Source organism: Heptranchias perlo, chromosome 1, assembly GCF_035084215.1.
Source record: "Heptranchias perlo isolate sHepPer1 chromosome 1, sHepPer1.hap1, whole genome shotgun sequence".
Classification (NCBI taxonomy): Eukaryota; Metazoa; Chordata; class Chondrichthyes; order Hexanchiformes; family Hexanchidae; genus Heptranchias; species Heptranchias perlo.
Window position 1 is genome coordinate 113,880,719 of NC_090325.1, and position 16,905 is coordinate 113,897,623.

The 16,905-nt window shown below is 40.3% G+C and overlaps 1 protein-coding gene across 6 annotated transcripts in view; it reads right to left on the reverse strand.

Annotated features, from left to right (window-relative positions):
* Positions 1-8,771: 8,771 nt before the first annotated feature.
* lin54 (lin-54 DREAM MuvB core complex component) overlaps positions 8,772-16,905 on the reverse strand; it is an 89,029-nt gene continuing 80,895 nt past the window's right edge. For 4 of the 6 annotated variants that reach the window (XM_067989950.1, XM_067989983.1, XM_067989942.1 and 1 more), the window contains 2 exons: positions 14,328-15,780; positions 9,742-10,995 (listed from right to left, as the gene is read on the reverse strand). In XM_067989950.1, the coding sequence (XP_067846051.1) occupies positions 15,579-15,780 (202 nt within the window). In that variant the 3' untranslated portion in view covers positions 9,742-10,995; positions 14,328-15,578. Of the gene's footprint in view, positions 9,508-9,741; positions 10,996-14,327; positions 15,781-16,905 lie in introns of those variants that run through there. The other 2 variants (XM_067989974.1, XM_067989960.1) reach the window with 2 other exon arrangements.

Genomic DNA, 16,905 nt, shown 5'->3' on the forward strand with positions numbered 1-16,905 from the left:
TCCCTATACTGCTTAAGGGCAGTCTTTCATACAAACAAATGATCCAAGAAAAGCATGGGAAAATAACATACCATTCTTCCTAATAGTAAAGTATATTAGTTGCACTTGATCCTTAATCCTGAAATGCCATTTATACTATGGGTGTCATGCATTAGAAGTCAATGATTGAAGATTCCCATTGTATTTTCCAGAGGTTATATATCACACATGAAGCGAGGAGAAACTGCAGGTTGCCTTTCAGCGAAGTTGCTTACACTGTCATAGTAAAAGAAGAAAGACTTGCCTTTATATAGTGCCTTTCACAACCTCAGGACATCCCACCGCACTTTAGTCATTGAAGAACTTTTGAAGTGTAGTCACTGTTGTAATGTAAACCCCGTTTACATTCGAAAATAGGACACTCTGGTTGTCCTCAGTCTCGTAATGTAAACCCTGTTTACATTCGAAAATAGGACACTCTGGTTGTCCTCAGTCTCATATTTGCATTGCCACTATGTGCCAAAAGGGGCTCCATGAAGTATCATCTCATATGATTTATTATCAAACGCTGAATTTATAGACCTTGCTGAGAAAGTCTGCAAGGATTTCAGACAGTCTTTTTGATTTTAAACAGACTAGTTTTATGTTGTGCAAGTTTCGTTATCATTCTATATGTTACGTCTTTTTATTTGATAGGCTGTTTCATCTCCAACTAAATCTGACCAAAAATAGTACAGCCTATCTGTGGAGTGGTCTAGCAGCATATTATTGTCAGCCTTCTGAGGTGATGGAAAGAACATGGTGGGTAACCTGTGTATTCTCCAGTAAGTGATTTATCTTGATTCAGGGTTAATTTCGGTAATCATAGGTGACTTTAATCTACATACAGTCTGGCCAAACCAAATTAGCAGTAATACTGTGGAAAATGAATTCCTGGAGTGTGTACAAGATGATTTTTTCGACCAGTATGTTGAGGAGCCAACCAGGGAACAGGCTATCCAGGATTGGGTATTGTGCAATGAGAAGGGGTTAATTAGTAATCTTGTTGTGCAGGGTCCTTTAGGGAAGAGTAACCAAAACATGATAGAATTCTTTATTAAGATGGAAAGTAAAGTAGTCCAATCCAAAACTAGGGTCCTAAATCTAAATAAAGGAAACTATGAAGGTATGAGGAGCGAGTTGGCTATGATAGATTGGGAAGCTTCATTAAAAGGCATGACGGTGGATAGGCAATGGCTAACATTTAAGGAACGAATGCATGAATTGCAACAATTATACAATCCTTTCTGGCGCAAAAATACAAAAGGAAAAGCAGCCCAACCATGGCTAACAAAAGAAATTAAGGATAGTATTAGATCCAAAGAGGAGTCATGTAAAGCTGCCAGAAAAAGTAGCAAGCCTGAGGATTGGGAGCAGTTTAGAATTCAGCAAAAAAGGACCAAGAGATTGATTATAAGGGGAAAAATAGAGTATGAGTAAACTTGCGAAGAACATAAAAGTGGACTGAAAAGAAAAAGATTAGTGAAGACAAATGTAGGTCCCTTACAGTCAGAAACAGGAGAATTTATAATGGGGAACAAGGAAATGGCAGAGCAATTAAACAAATACTTTAGTTCTGTCTTCACAGAAGAGGACACAAATAACTTCTCAAATGCTAGGGAACCAAGGGACTAGTGAGAAGGAGGAATTAAAGGAAATTAGTATTAGTAAAAAAGTGCTGGAGAAATTAATGCGACTGAAAGCCAATAAATCCCAGGGCCTGATAATCTGCATCCCAGAATACCAAAAGAGGTAGACATGGAAATAGTGGATGCATTAGTTGTCATCTTCCAAAATTCTATAGATTATGGAACAGTCCCTGCAGATTGGAGGGTGGCAAATGTAACCCCACTATTTAAAAAAGGGAGAGAAAACAGGGAACTACAGATCGGTTAGCCTAACATCAGTAGCAGGGAAAATGCTAGATGTGAAAACAGGGCACTTAGAAAATATCAACGGATTAGACAAAGTCAACATGGGTTTATGAAAGGGAAATCATGTTTGACAAACCTACTGGAGTTTTTTGAGGATGTAACTGGTAGAATAGATAAGGGAGAACCAGTGGATGTGGTTTATTTGCATTTTCAGAAGGCCTTTGATAAAGTTCCACATAAGAGGTTAGTGTGCAAAATTAAAGCACATGGGATTGGGGGTAATATACTGGCATGGATTGAAAATTGGTTAACAGACAGGAAACAGTAGAAATAAATGGGTCTTTTTCAGGGTAGCAGGCAGTGACTAGTGGGGTACCGCAGGGATCAGTGCTTGGGCCCCAGCTATTCACAATATATATCAATGATTTGGATGAGGGAACCAAATGTAATATTTCCAAGTTTGCTGACGACACAAAACTAGGTGGGATCGTGAGTTGTGAGGAAGATGCAAAGAGGCTTCAAGGTGATTTAGACAAGTTGAGTGAGTGGGCAAATACATGGCAGATGCAGTATAATGTGGATAAATGTGAAGTTATCCACTTCGGAAGGAAAAACAAAGGCAGAGTATTATTTAAATGGTGATAGATTGGGAAATGTTGATGTACAGAGGGACTTTGTACACCAGTCACTGAAAGCAAACAGGCAGGTGCAGCAAGCAGTTAGGAAGGCTAATGGTATGTTGGCCTTCATTGCAAGAGGATTTGAGTACAGGACCAAGGATGTCTTACTGCAGTTATACAGGGCCTGGGTGAGACCATAGGAACAGGAGTAGGCCATTCAGCCCCTCGTGCCTACTCCGCCATTTGATAAGATCATGGCTGATTTGTGATCTAATTCCATATACCTGCCTTTGGCCCATATCCCTTAATACCTTTGGTTGCCAAAAAGCTATCTATCTCAGATTTAAATTTAGCAATTGAGCTAGTATCAATTGCCGTTTGCGGAAGAGAGTTCCAAACTTCTACCACCCTTTGGGTGTAGAAATGTTTTCTAATCTGGCTCGAAAGGTCTGGCTCTAATTTTTAGACATTGCCCCCTACTCCTAGAATCCCCAACCAGCGGAAATAGTTTCTCTCTATCCACCCTATCTGTTCCCCTTAATATCTTATAAACTTCGATCAGATCACCCCTTAACCTTCGAAACTCCAGAGAATACAACCCCAATTTGTGTAATCTCTCCTCGTAACTTCACCCTTGAAGTCCGGGTATTATTCTAGTAAACCTACGCTGCACTCCCTCAAAGGCCAATATGTCCTTCCGAAGCTGCGGTGCCCAGAACTGCTCTCAGTACTCCAGGTGCGATCTAACCAGGGTTTCGTGTCGCTGCAGCATAACTTTTGCCCCCTTGTACTCTAGTCCTCTAGATATAAAGACCAGCATTCCATTAGCCTGTTGGCTAGGGGCTGCGGTAACCTGAGACGTCGGCTGCTGATGCATACAGGCAGGAATGACTTTTGAACTAAAGTAACCTGGGTTCAGTTACTGGCCTCAGCTGCCTGGAACCGGTTTGAATTAACCAAGTTTTGTGAAAGACAAAGGAGATGTGATAAGACACAAGTCCTTATTTAGAAAAGGAGTAATGAGGTAATGCTACCTAAGTCCTTGGGACAGAGCCAATGAGAAGACCCAGGCAAAAGCGAAAAAGCCTAAACCAACGAAAGAGAGAGACAGCACAGCCTGAAGAGATAAGATTCGGAATAAGAATGAAGGATCTGAGGCGTGGAGCCAGAGCAAAGACTCCGGAGACCAACCATTGCAGAAGTGGAAGACCCTACGTCAGGGACGTAGAGACGACATCGAGAGAGAGAGAACGGAATGCCTGGCGAGTGTCAGCTCTCCTTTTCGGGTATTATCCTTTATATTCTGTGACCACTCGGAGTGTCAGAGAAACCTAGTGGGTGTGCGTTTAGATCTTAGTTTGGGTATAAGACTGTATAACCTGGTGGAAACTGCATGCCTATATCTAACCAGACGTATAAGCTATATGTATATGATCTAATGGCATGAATAAAGTGAATTGAGAGTTGAGAGAATTGACTCTTCTCCTCTGTGTACTAAGCCAGTAACCGTAACCGGTGACCTCCGGTCAACAAGCCTTATTGATTATTTTCTGCACCTGTTCATGACGCTTCAATGATCTATGTACCTGTACCCCTAGGTCCCTTTGGACATCCACTGTTTTTAACCAGGATCTATGCCATTTTTTGTATGCCCTTTCCTTATGTCTTACACTGTTCCTTACCTCTTTAGTTGTCCATGGCTGGTTTTTTTGGCAAGTAGAGTTCTTGCCCCTCAGGGGTATAAACCGATTCTGTATCACGTTAAATGTTTCTTTAAACATTTCCCACTGATCATCAGTCGTTTTACCCATTAACAGATTTGCCCAGTTTACTGTGGACAGTCTCTGTCTCATCCCATTGAAGTCAGCCTTACCCAAGTCTAGAATCTTAGCAGCTGACTCACTTTTTTTCCCTTTCAAACACTACATTGAACTCGATCATGTCATAATCGCTATTGGATAGATGTTCACGCACAGTTAAGTTGTTAACTAAATCTGGTTCATCACTCATTACTAAATCTAGTATGGCTTACCTCTTTGTTGCCTCTCGGACATACTGCTGTAGAAAACTATCCCGGACACACAAGAAATTCACTACCTTTCTGACAGTTGCTAGTCTGCTTTTCCCAATCTATGTGAAGGTTAAAGTCCCCCATTAAGACCACTATGCCTTTGTTACACACTTGTCTAATTTCTGCATTTATACAATCTAGCACTTCAGAGCTGCTGCCAGGGGTCCTATACACAACTCCCACTATTGTCTTAGATCCTTTCCTATTTCTCAATTCAACCCATAAGGTCTCTGTTGGCTGCTTACCTCTCGTTATATCCTCCTTTATCTTTGAAGTGACTTCATCTCTAATCACTAAGGCTACTCCTCCCCCTCTTCCATTTTCCCTATCTCTCCTGTAGACCTTATAACCCGATATATTCAGTTCCCAATCCTGCCCATCCTGCAGCCATGTCTCAGTAATAGCTATCATGTCATACCCTCCAATTTGAATTTGAACCTGTACTTCATTTAATTTATTCCTTATACTCCGTGCATTTGTATATAGAACTCTTAGTTGGACGCTGGGTTAATCACCTTACGCCTTCTAGTTTTCACTATCTGTAGTGCCTAAAGTACACTTTCTTTCTGCTGCTGTACGCTTTTCCCTTTCACTTGTTCTTGAACAACTGTTTGTACTATTTGTATTGTAAATTTCCCCTGGGTCTTCCCCTCTTTTGTTGCTCTCAACTTTACTCCCTTCTGACTCCCCACTCAGGTTCCCATCCCCCTGCCACTCTAGTTTAAACCTTCCCCAACAGCACTAGCAAACACCCCCACGAGGGCATTGGTCCTGGTCCTGCTCAGGTGTAGCGTCCCGCTTGTACAGGTCCCACCTTCCCCAGAACCGGTCCCAATGTCCCAGGAATCTAAATCCCTCCCTCCTACACCATCCCTGCAGCCACGCATTCATCCAGTCTATTCTCCTGTTCCTACACTCACTAGCACATGGCACTGGTAGTAATCCTGAGATCACTACCTTTGAAGTCCAGCTTTTTAATTCATCTCTTAACTCCTTAAATTCACCTTGCAGGACCTCATCCCTTTTTTAAAAAAAATCTATGTCATTGGTACCGATATGGACGATGACTACTGGCTGTTCACCCTCCCCCTCCAGAATGTCCAGCAGCTACTCAGTGACATCCTTGATCCTAGCACCAGGGAGGTAACATACCATCCTGGAATCACGTTTGCGGCCGTAGAAACGCCTATCCGTTCCCCTTACAATTGAATCCCCTATTACTATAGCCCTGCCACTCCTCTTCCTCCCCTCCTATGCAGCAGAGCCACCCGTGGTGCCACGAACTTGACTCTTGCTGCTTTCCCCTGATAAGCCATCTCCCCCAACAGTATCCAAAGCAGAATATCAGAGAGGGAGATGGCCCCAGGGGACTGCTGCTCTACCTGCCTAGTCCTTTTACTCTGTCTGGCGGTCACCCATTTCCTTTCTGCCTGCGTAATCTTTACCTGCGGTGTGACCACCTCACTGAACGTGCTGTCCACGATAGTCTCAGCATCACTGATGCTCCACAGTGAATCCACCCACAGCTCCAGCACCGAAATGCAGTTAGCCAGTAGCTGCAGCTGGACACACTTCCTGTACACACGGTCGCCAGGGACACTGGTAGTGTCCATGACTTCCCACATAGTGCAGGACGAGCATATCACTGGTTTGAGCTCTGCTGCCATGACTTGCCTAAGATTTACACTGCGTTCACCTCTCAGACTCTCCTCCTGTTCTCCGTCTCCTTTTTATACCGTGCTCACCTCTTGGACTCTCCTGCCTCACCTGTGACGTCGCACAGTAGTTTTCTCTTGTTGCAGGTCTGCTGCTGCTTTTATTCCCCACTCTCAGTCCTCTGCTGCTCAGGTCCGCCACCGCTCTGCGGAAAAAGTTAGGAAAAGCAAGGCAAAGCAGCACCTCCTTCCCCCACTTCACCGAACTCCCACACTCACCAAACTCTCAGCTGTCTCACTTGGTGCTCCGTTGCACTCACCTGGAGTATTGTGTGCAGTTTTGGTCTCCTTATCCAAGAAAGGATATACTTGCCATAGAGGGAGTGCAGCGAAGGCTCACCAGACTGATTCCTGGGATGGCAGGACTATCATATGAAGAGAGATTGGGTCGACTCGAGTTTAGAAGAATGAGAGGGGATCTCATTGAAACATAAAATTCTGACAGGGCTAGACAGTGGATGCAGGGAGGATGTTTCCCCTGGCTTGGGGGGGGGGTCCAGAACGAGGGGTCACAGTCTCAGGATACGGGGTAGGACATTTAGGACTCAGCTGAGGAGAAATTTCTTCACTCAACCTGTGGAATCCTCAACCTCAGGAGGCTATGGAAGGCCAAGTCAATGAATATATTTAAGGAGCTAGATAGATTTCTAGACACAAAAGGCATCAAAGGGTATGGGGAGAGTGCAGGAATATGGTATTGAGATAGAGGATCAGCCATGATCATATTAAATGGCGGAGCAGGCTCGAAAGGCCGAATGGCCTACTCCTGCTCCTATTTTCTATGTTTACCGTTAAACCTGGAGAATATGAAGGTACCAATGCATAAAGAATGCTGTCTACAGTCCAGCCATGAACATGAAAAAGCATTGGGGTAAAATCTGGAAATATAAACCTGAGTATATAGCACCAGAAAAGAATGGGAATTTTTATTCCTACAAAATATTCTAAAATAGAGCTGTAGCTCCATAATTACCTAGTGGTTAAAGGCAATCCCCCATGGCACATAACCAGATTTGATTCCTAGTCTGCCCTAAATTAACTGATCTCAGCTATTGTGGACTGCACCCCAACTGTGAAATCTCCTGCGGAGAAGGAAGGGAAGATTCTCTCACCAGGAAACAATCCCGGTGCTTCTGCATAATTCCATAAGTTTCTCATAAATGGCTGATCTATATAGACCAGGAAAGTCCCAGATTTGATCCCCAGTCTGTTAACTGATCTCAGTCAGATAGTAATAGAGGCATTACTTTTGATCTCAGCATCTTAGTAAGGATGGAGAAAATCAACCAGGACCCTATTTTGTCGTTCCTACACCTGATTGCTACCCAGCAACTGTTGCTGAAAGATGATGTGTGGACATCCTCCAAGTACAGTATCAGGCTACACTGTGAAGCTCTGCACAGCTGAATAGCCTGTTACACCCACTGTAAAAATCACACACGAATATGGGCCACTTAAGTGAGGTGGTAGTGGAAGGTGACTGGTATGAGTGACACTGTACTCCAGCAAGGAGCCTATTTCTTCAGGAAAAAAAGGGAGACTGGTATTGAACAAAATTTTCAGGAAAAGCTGAATGACTGTAGTAACATTGGTGAGGTGAAGAGAAGACATTTTTCCCCCTTTCCAAACCAGTGAAATCAATGCCAGCTTGTTAGAATCACAAACAGGCTCTGGTACCACCAGAACAAATGAAGGTGGGCATATTATATTCCTAACTGCAGCTGATGGTGAGAGAACTACATATTTGCAGTTAATTAACTTCTACATTAAAAAACTACAGCTAAGTGCACAGTTACCACCTCAGCATAATACAAAAAAGAAAATTAGATAGGGCAAACAGGAGAATGAAATCCCTGAATACAGTTGCTAGATAAGCAACTTCTTCAATTAGTTTAAGTTTTCTAAGAGAAAATATAAACTTGCATCTATTGAGTTCAAATCCATTACTCCAACAAAATTTGTCATAGTTGTTGCCTCCTGTACCTCCTTCTCCTGAAGAGGACGTGCTCATGGTGGAGTATATTTACAAAGATATTGGCAGCCACCCAAATGGCTATTCTTGAAGCTGGACTCTACATGGAACACATTGGTATCACAGCCCAGATCAACCCTGTCCTCATCCCCTATCCACACACACATCTAGTAGAGGTCACCAGACAGCAACAGGAACCTAGGCCAAGATTTTTTATCCCTAATCCAAGAACCAAGACTAATCGTAGTACAACCACACTGGCTAACTTAGCACAGACAAGTGAATGAACCCAACAGCTTTCTGAATCATATGCCTCACTGGCACACCACACAATATAAGGAAGCAGATAATATTAGAGTGTGATATGAAGTCTATATTTGGCAAATCATTTAACACATACAAATGCTTTTATTTGCAATGATTAATTGAGATTGAGTATTTCAAGTATTTTGGCAACTGTTAAACCTATTTAATTAATTGCATTATTAGGTTCATCATATACTACACAATTGCAAAATTACATCTCGTACAGAGCATCACAGAAGAGTGAAATAAACATTTAAAAATAAAGATTTAAAAGAGTTCATATGCAGACACAATTTTCTGAATTGACATGTACACTGATTTCAGGAGAGTGCATTTGTATTTAGATCTGTTGGCACAGCAGTGCCTTCAGAGAGAGCAACACAGAGGTAACTTGACATTCACTCATGACCCTTGGGATATCATGGAGTTAAGGGGTAAGTAGTCCTTTCCTTAGTTTTGTTGGTTAGAGAGTAACCCTCTTTGCCTGGCTTTAGGCAGGTCAGTGCTGTTGACTTATTTCCCTTCTAAGTTGGTCTGGTGATCTTCTCCTGGGATGTGTTTTGGGGTTGTGTCGTCACCTTGAAGGAAAGCGGCCCAGACTAGATGATACTTCCCCAATTCTAGGCATAAGCCAAATAACACTTATTCCAACTCAGATATGTCCATAAGTGCTTGAGTCACATGTTGATTGGGGTGGGGGAAAACACACTGTCAATTATCATGGAACTAGCCTTTGGGCTACATCAGAATCCCTTTATTCTCCAGTAGGGAGGCTCAGCAAACTGAGGCATGGGTCTTTTAGGGATTAGAAACTCCCTCAGTTGAAAATCTTATACCATACATATCACATCTTACCACACACAAGCCTCCCTTTGATTGACTGCTGAGCTACAAGCAGGCCTTCTATCAATATGGAGAGACAGCTGGAAATCTGAAATAAAGACAGAAAATTCTGGAAATATTCAGCAAGTCTGTCACGATCTGTAGAGAGAATGTCACCTTTCTTCTGAATTACCCGTTGTATATTCTGGCCATCCCCTGTATCCAACCATTCTGGATCGTAGGCTAGGAGGCCAGAAACACCAGTTTTAATAGCAACATTCCAAAATAAAACTTTTGGCAGTTAAAATCAAGACAAATGAGCAATAAAACAATTGGCCAATGATACAATTTATTATAAATGCAGCTATTTACCATATATAAAAATTGGCATAAGTACATTACAAAAAAATCAGTTTGTCTCTAATAAACAGAAGTTACAATTAAAATAATTGATAAACAAATAAAATAGCTTCAGAATTCCATTTAAAATGTAAATTATCAAGTTGATGAACTTGAAACACTTGATGAAACTATGTCTTTATTCAGTTTTGTTCTAACCACTGCAACTTAATATTTTTCAGCTTACTAAGCACGCAGCTGAAATCCTATTAATAGCATACAGATAATGTGAGGCTGTTACTTCAAAAGCAGTTATAATTAAATTATATAGTTTCCATCAAATTGATGTGATCTCAATTTCTCTCCAAAAGTCATCACATTCAAGAAAAACAAATAATGAAAACTGCTGCAGATCCCTTTAAAGTGGTTGGTGTGTATGCAGTGTTTAACACGGTGATGATTCCCTTTAAATGTGTGAAGTAATAAATGAGGTGGAGGATAAAGAATTAGAAACCCTGTGCTAGGGTAGTTAAAGCTGATTTATTCTCCACAGAAATAAGTGAACAAATCTGACAGTCATACCAAGATCATCAAGTAGTGCAGCAGTCAGAAACCTTTCAAACAGCAACTGCAATTAAATACATACATCAGTTTCAGTATACTGCAGAATATATAAAAACTATTAAAACAAGAATGATTTACAAAAAAGATATATATATATATATATTATACACATGGACAAATGTTGGGAGAGCGCAACTAAAAAACATAGAAGCTAGGGAAATGATACCAGCTGACACTACCACACTTCCTAAGTCCTCGCTTGTTAATTCAAAAAGCAGCATAGGCAAAGCCACACAAGTGTAATGGTCCGAGATCCTTTTTTTTCCATTATCAGTCTGAGACCAGAAGCAACAAATACTGTTTTGCAGCCCTCAGCGCTGCAAGCTCGTACTCTGCCATGAGAGTGCTCGGAGTAAACGTACTTATACATGCAGAGCTTTCATCCCTACGAGTCAATATTAAATGTTTTGCAAGCACAAACAGGAGAATCCACTTTCTCAGAACATTAAGAAAAATCTACTTCAGTTTATAAAGTGCCCAGGAGGTCCAACAAACCCAGTTTGACATCACAACTCCAGCAGAGCGTCAAGTCCAAAAAGCGTGAAATAGCCTCCATGAAGGGCAGGGCCGAACACGTCTTTGCTCCAGAGTCAGATCATGACCTAACTTTACAGTAATGGTCACTTTTGCAGTGCTGCAATATGGAAACAATGTAAAAGTGACAGTATAACTGCAACTTTTAAAAATCAACATCCTTTTGCTTGATTAATTCTTCCACCCCTTGAGATTAGAAAGTTGTGCAATAAAATGGCTCCTGCATGTAGTTAGTTATACAGTAATACTTCACACACCAACAATCTTTTGTTACCCCCTCAGAAATTTCACACAAAATATGGCAGTGCAACTAGTAAGGCTATCATGATTTCATCAGGTTTGCTAGGACAATAAAAATGTCCAGTCTCATTATGGTCAACACTAATTATTTAAAAAATGTACCTCTAAAAATCATAATGTAGAACAGTTCCTGTTAGACGTGATTTGTGATGGGGAAAATCTAGTATTACCCAAAGATCAATAATCACAAAAGGAGAAGGGGCTCAGTTATAGGTTTAGGATAGGGAAAAAAATAAAGACTTCAATTTTCGATCTATTGTTAGTGAAAGTCGGGTATCACAACAGGATCAAGTAGGACAACATTACATTTGGAATCCTGGGACCAGCAACGTCTGAAGGACTTTTGAAGTTGTGTTTATTTTGGGGAACATGCAAGCTATTTTCTCCCATATCTTCCTTAACTATGCACCAATCATGGCCAACCTGCTTCAAGGCTTTTGCCAATGGCATTCTGAATCAGCTGTTGCAAGGTATTCAAGAACAGGTGACTGGTAATTCTCCCCATGAAGGAGACAGGGAAAGAGAGACAGAGAAAAAAAAAATCAAAAGGAGTGCTTGGAATCTCACTGCAATGCTGAAGGCTGGAAAAAAAACCCCACACAAATCTGTAACCCATCACTTCATGGGAACTAGTACATGGTGTCCATGGGATATGCCATCACAGTTGGAATTTTACAAAATGAGAGGCCGAGAAACACCTCTGCTAGTGCAGGTAGACAGCAATTAACAAGTTCAAAGCACTGTTCCAGAGAGGCAGAATAAGAGTACAAACGCCTAGTTACTTTATGATTCAACCAGAGTTAGTGGGGAAACATCCATAGAAGAAACCCACCAAAATCTAGCTTCTCATAACTCATGTCAAGCCTGTCACAAGTTGTTTACCTGCTCTCTTGGCTGGGAAATGATGTGCACAGATCAGAAAAAGGAGAGGAAATCCGAACACAAAGCAAGCAAGGTTAAACTACAAAATATCTTATCTAACTTTACTTTTGGTAAGGTAGGAAATCCTTTTCTCCCTGGATCATACACAAATAGCAAGTGTGAGGGCTGGGGGTCATCTGCTCATTGGTGTCATCCAATGCCACTTGGACAGTTGCTAGGAAGTATCCAAGAGCAGTAAGAAGATGACCTGTGGGGTGACTAGGCTCCTCTCAGCACTTACCTATTACAATGCAGCTGGGGAATTGAAACTTAGATCACAGGGTAAAGAACCTGTGTCCCAGCGCTCCATAGTACCATACACTAGTAACCCCAGTGTGTTGCACCTTCCCACACCCTGCAAAAAATAGAAGCCTAGACTCTACAAGACTTTTCTTACTTTAATGGTTACAGGCCAACACTCATTGTTTTAGCATATACACTTTAAAACTGAATTCTCAAACATGAATGATCTTAGGTTTGTTCTCTAAACTTTCTCATCCTTTATTAATCTCTTACAATCAATACCTAAAAAGTGTAGGTAACGATTGGCCCCTTCACAATCATAACAAGCAGATACAAAGCTGATCACTGCAGCTGATGAGATGACTCATTATTAATACTTGCTAAGTTGAGGATTGCTTATGAAGGTTTGAACAGAATACTTCATTTATCTTGGATCTGTCTACACAGGGCTCATCTAACTGAACATAAACAGCAATGTAAGGAATCTCTACTGGTAATCATGCTTTTTCCATGTCTAATCCTCCCAAAATTAACAGATTAAAAAGCAGTAAACAGTTATAGCATAAATACATTTGTGAAAGTCATATTACAAGGACTACCATCAACACAAAGGACAAATGCTGCTTTATAATGTAAACTTGAAAATGGGCATCCTGAAGCTTGTATTTGAAATATCCAAATGTGATGGCTGGTTTCTGGAGAGCTTATTTACATTATCCATTCAAGCACTGATGTTCACTGATCTGGCTGCCAGGTTAAAGGTGTCAAAGGGTATTAAAATGACCAAATTATCAAAAAAAAATCTAACTGATGAATATTACCTAAAGTTTTACATCTATCATAACCTTCCCAGTTTGCATTAAAAAGTCTAAACAAATGGATTTAACCGAAATTAATATAAAGCATACTTCTGCTTTCAGAAGGCAATTAATCCATTTAATATTTGGATTACAAAAAGCTTTTGCATTGTATTTGACGGGGGTGAAAAAAGAAAAAAAGCTCATTACTACACTAATGCAGAAGTACAGATAAATCACTGAGGAAAATACATAGAAAAACCAGAAAAGGTATGAAAACTGCACCTTCAAATTAATGCCAGTATAACAACCACAGCAATAGCTACACTATTTTCACAATCTACACATGTAGTCTGAATTCTATTTAGATGACCAAAGTCTTTGTATACAATATTAAATACACATAATACAGCTGCAGAGACTAAAAGTTACAGAATATATACAAATTAGTATAGTATTTCAATTATTGGTACAGCAAAGACTATGCATATCCCCAACTGAAACCTGATAAAGTACAAGCTTGAGAAGCCAATTAGCTATTAATTCATATTTTATACACTCAGAATAATTCATCTAAGGCAGGTATGGATTTTAATTAGCATCAAATACCCTGTTCTGTAAAAATACATTTTAAAAACATTTGTTTTTCAGTATGTTAACAGGCTATTCCTTAAGTTATATGAAAATAGCAGTAATTAACAAAAAAGTTGAGAGAAGGTTATGCCACTGAACACTTGTGGTACCAAGTTTTAATAAGCCGACTGTTCAATTTTGAGGTCAGTCAGGCAACACTTGCAAGATGTCTTTCTACAGCTGCATATCACATAGGGGAATCACGTAGCTGAACTTTAGACAGCACTTTTTTGTTTTAAAAAGCATTGGGATACTGTGGAGTTTTAATCGTCAAATTGAAAAAAAAGGAAATAGCCAGTTTTGCCCACATTTTACAAAAAAAATTTAAGATTTAAAAAAAGGTGTGTCTTGAGTTTTTGCATATTGCACTGTCACAGTTAATGGATATTATGACATGTTGCGTGAGATAAACAATCTCATTTTTAGGTTACTACCTCTATTTTTCAATCTTTGAAATGGTTGTAGCATTTTCATTGAACAGAACACACTTAGAAACAGGACGTGCAAATATGCTTTTACATAACAAAAATATACTTACCCTAAAAATGTGTGTTTGTCACAATGCTAGATGACCCATGTGTGACAAGATTGTGTTCCTTTGAAGACTTTTTTTTGTAAGATAGAAGAGGTCACCTTGGTAGCACTTTCTCTCCGTTTCCTGATCTTCATTCATTATTGAAAGGTGCTTCTAAGCCTTTGCCAATACTGTTCATACTGGCCCAGGGATGGCTCCTTACTCTGATTTTCCCATTTGGCAGGAAAGTGTCTGTGCTTCTGGGTGGCAGCTTTCCAAGGCAAAATGGCCAAGATAGGGACCTTAATGTGGGAGGAGCAGAACACTCATCTCTCCCCACTCTACTGTGCCACCCTGTGGTCTTATTAATTGGCAGCCTTGTTGCAAGGTGGATACATGCTGACATCAAAGTTTTCAAAATGGTCAGAGGGTCAGGAGTGCTGATAACCAATCGTACCTACAAAGATGAATTCTGTAATTCTTGACATAAGGCGTATCTTTCAGTTGATAAGGAGTGCAATAAAGCACCACTGTGGTCTATCAATTACTAGCACGCAGTAGGTTAACAGATTTCCAATGTGCCGTGGACCAAGTAACTCAATCATTGATGTATCCCAAAAGGACAGGCAGGTACATTTACGTCAATAACAAAGGAGGACATGTGTAATGCAAAGCTTTTCAGCCACACAAAATCTTATTTCCACCCTTAGGCTCGGTTACATTTTTAAAACAAACAGTCATTATGTCAAAAACGTGATCCTCATAGTGCTCTTTGCAAGTAATTTCTGAGGGTATGTTTAATTGAAGGTACTGTATCTTCCACTGTCAGATCCAGACAGTTTGTACCTCAGACTAAAGGATACTCATCATTGAGGGGGAAAGAATGCCCAAGGTGTCCATGACATCCTGGCGAAAGGTCAACAAAGAGAAAGAAGCCTTGCATAGAGGGATGCAAAATATATAAAATTTCACCATCAACATCAAAACAGTGTCTCCTTCATGAGGGTTTTGCATATTCACACACTGATTTACATCATAAAATCTACTTACTCTGTATTCTAAGCATTTTAAGTTTTAAAAAGGCACCTCAGTCAGACAATGCACAGAAAGTCTGCCAAGAAGGAATATTCTGACTTATTGAAAGTCTTCGCTAACCGTACAGCTGTAAAACATCATGGCAAGCCCAGAACTCAAGCTTTTTTTTAAAAAAAACTCTCTGCCGAGTTTTCCCCAAGTGATTTTTCCTGTTCAGCTCCATGGTGGAGCACAAATGGATTAGCAGCTCAGAGCACAAGCATCTCCTTTAGCTTTTCCGGCTGAGTTTATAATCTGCATTAAACAGCGCCCAAATTCTTCCAGAATCATGCGTTCAGTGACAGCTTTCGTCTGGCTGTTCTTCTCAGCTTCCTCGGCTTGTGCCAGAAGACACTCACAAGTTGCTTCTGCCACTTCTTTTGTAACAAATGTGAATGGCAACCTGAAACAAAAAAAAAAATTAAGAACCAGAAAAAAAGTGAACAAATGAACCACTGGCAGAGTTTTTACATTTTAGTTAGAAGAATCTTGGGGAAGATTTCCTTCGTGCATTAGGTGCAGTCAAATTATAAATATATTACACTGCTTATAAAGAGGTTTGTAGTCTCACTACATCCAACACCCAGTGGAAATTTCTTCACCCCATTCTGGGTTTTTTTGGATGGTAAAGGGGCTAAGTGACTGTGGGTGTTATGGACTTCTTGCAGTAATTCTAGAAGTTTTGCAATCCAATCAAAGTTCATTTGTCTGCCTCATTCTTTAGAGATCCCTGAGGTAAAGAGCTCTGTGCAGAGAGGAACCTAGAGTAAACCTGCCATTGTAGGACCTGGTCCACAACAGGAACTTGCTGGCAAAAGGCAATGTGTTCAAAAACTTAAACCTTTATAATTCCGGTAAGTACGTGTCAAATTCAAAAAGGTTTGCTACGAATGTTTTTCTTTAAAGGAGGGAGGATTAAAAACAATCTTTACACACAAGTGGCTATCCACAATGATGGCTCCCAAAAAGTTCATTTTTGAAAGAAACGAATATTTTTGAGGTTACTTATGACCTGATCAAGAATCAGATTGAAGTAGAGAGTTTCCCTAATGGCTCAATGGTTAAATGCTGTAGGTCTAAGTTATATTAGACCAGGAAAGCCCTTGGTTTAATCTTGGGACTGCGCCAAGTTAACTGACTTCAGCTAGAATATTGATGGGATTGTAAAATACTGAAGGTGAATGGCTATTGAGCAGCACACAACTCAGTGCCAATTTTGTACAAACTAGTTTTATTGCACTTAATTTAATCTCTCTCTCTCACTCTATACATACCACCAGCTACTCAACACCCCCAACAGATCTACAAGAACTGAAAGATTACTGGGAATCGTATTACAGAGCTGCTAATCACAAACTATTTTCTGCTACATAAAGAATTAAAAATGTAGCACTAAACGGATCAGTATAATCAATTAGAAAAGCAAGGTTTATTTTTGGTAATCATGAGTACAAGTATGTTTGCATGATGACTACAAGTTGTGAGCACTAAAAAATTTTAATGTACCATGAGGACATAAGAACCTGGG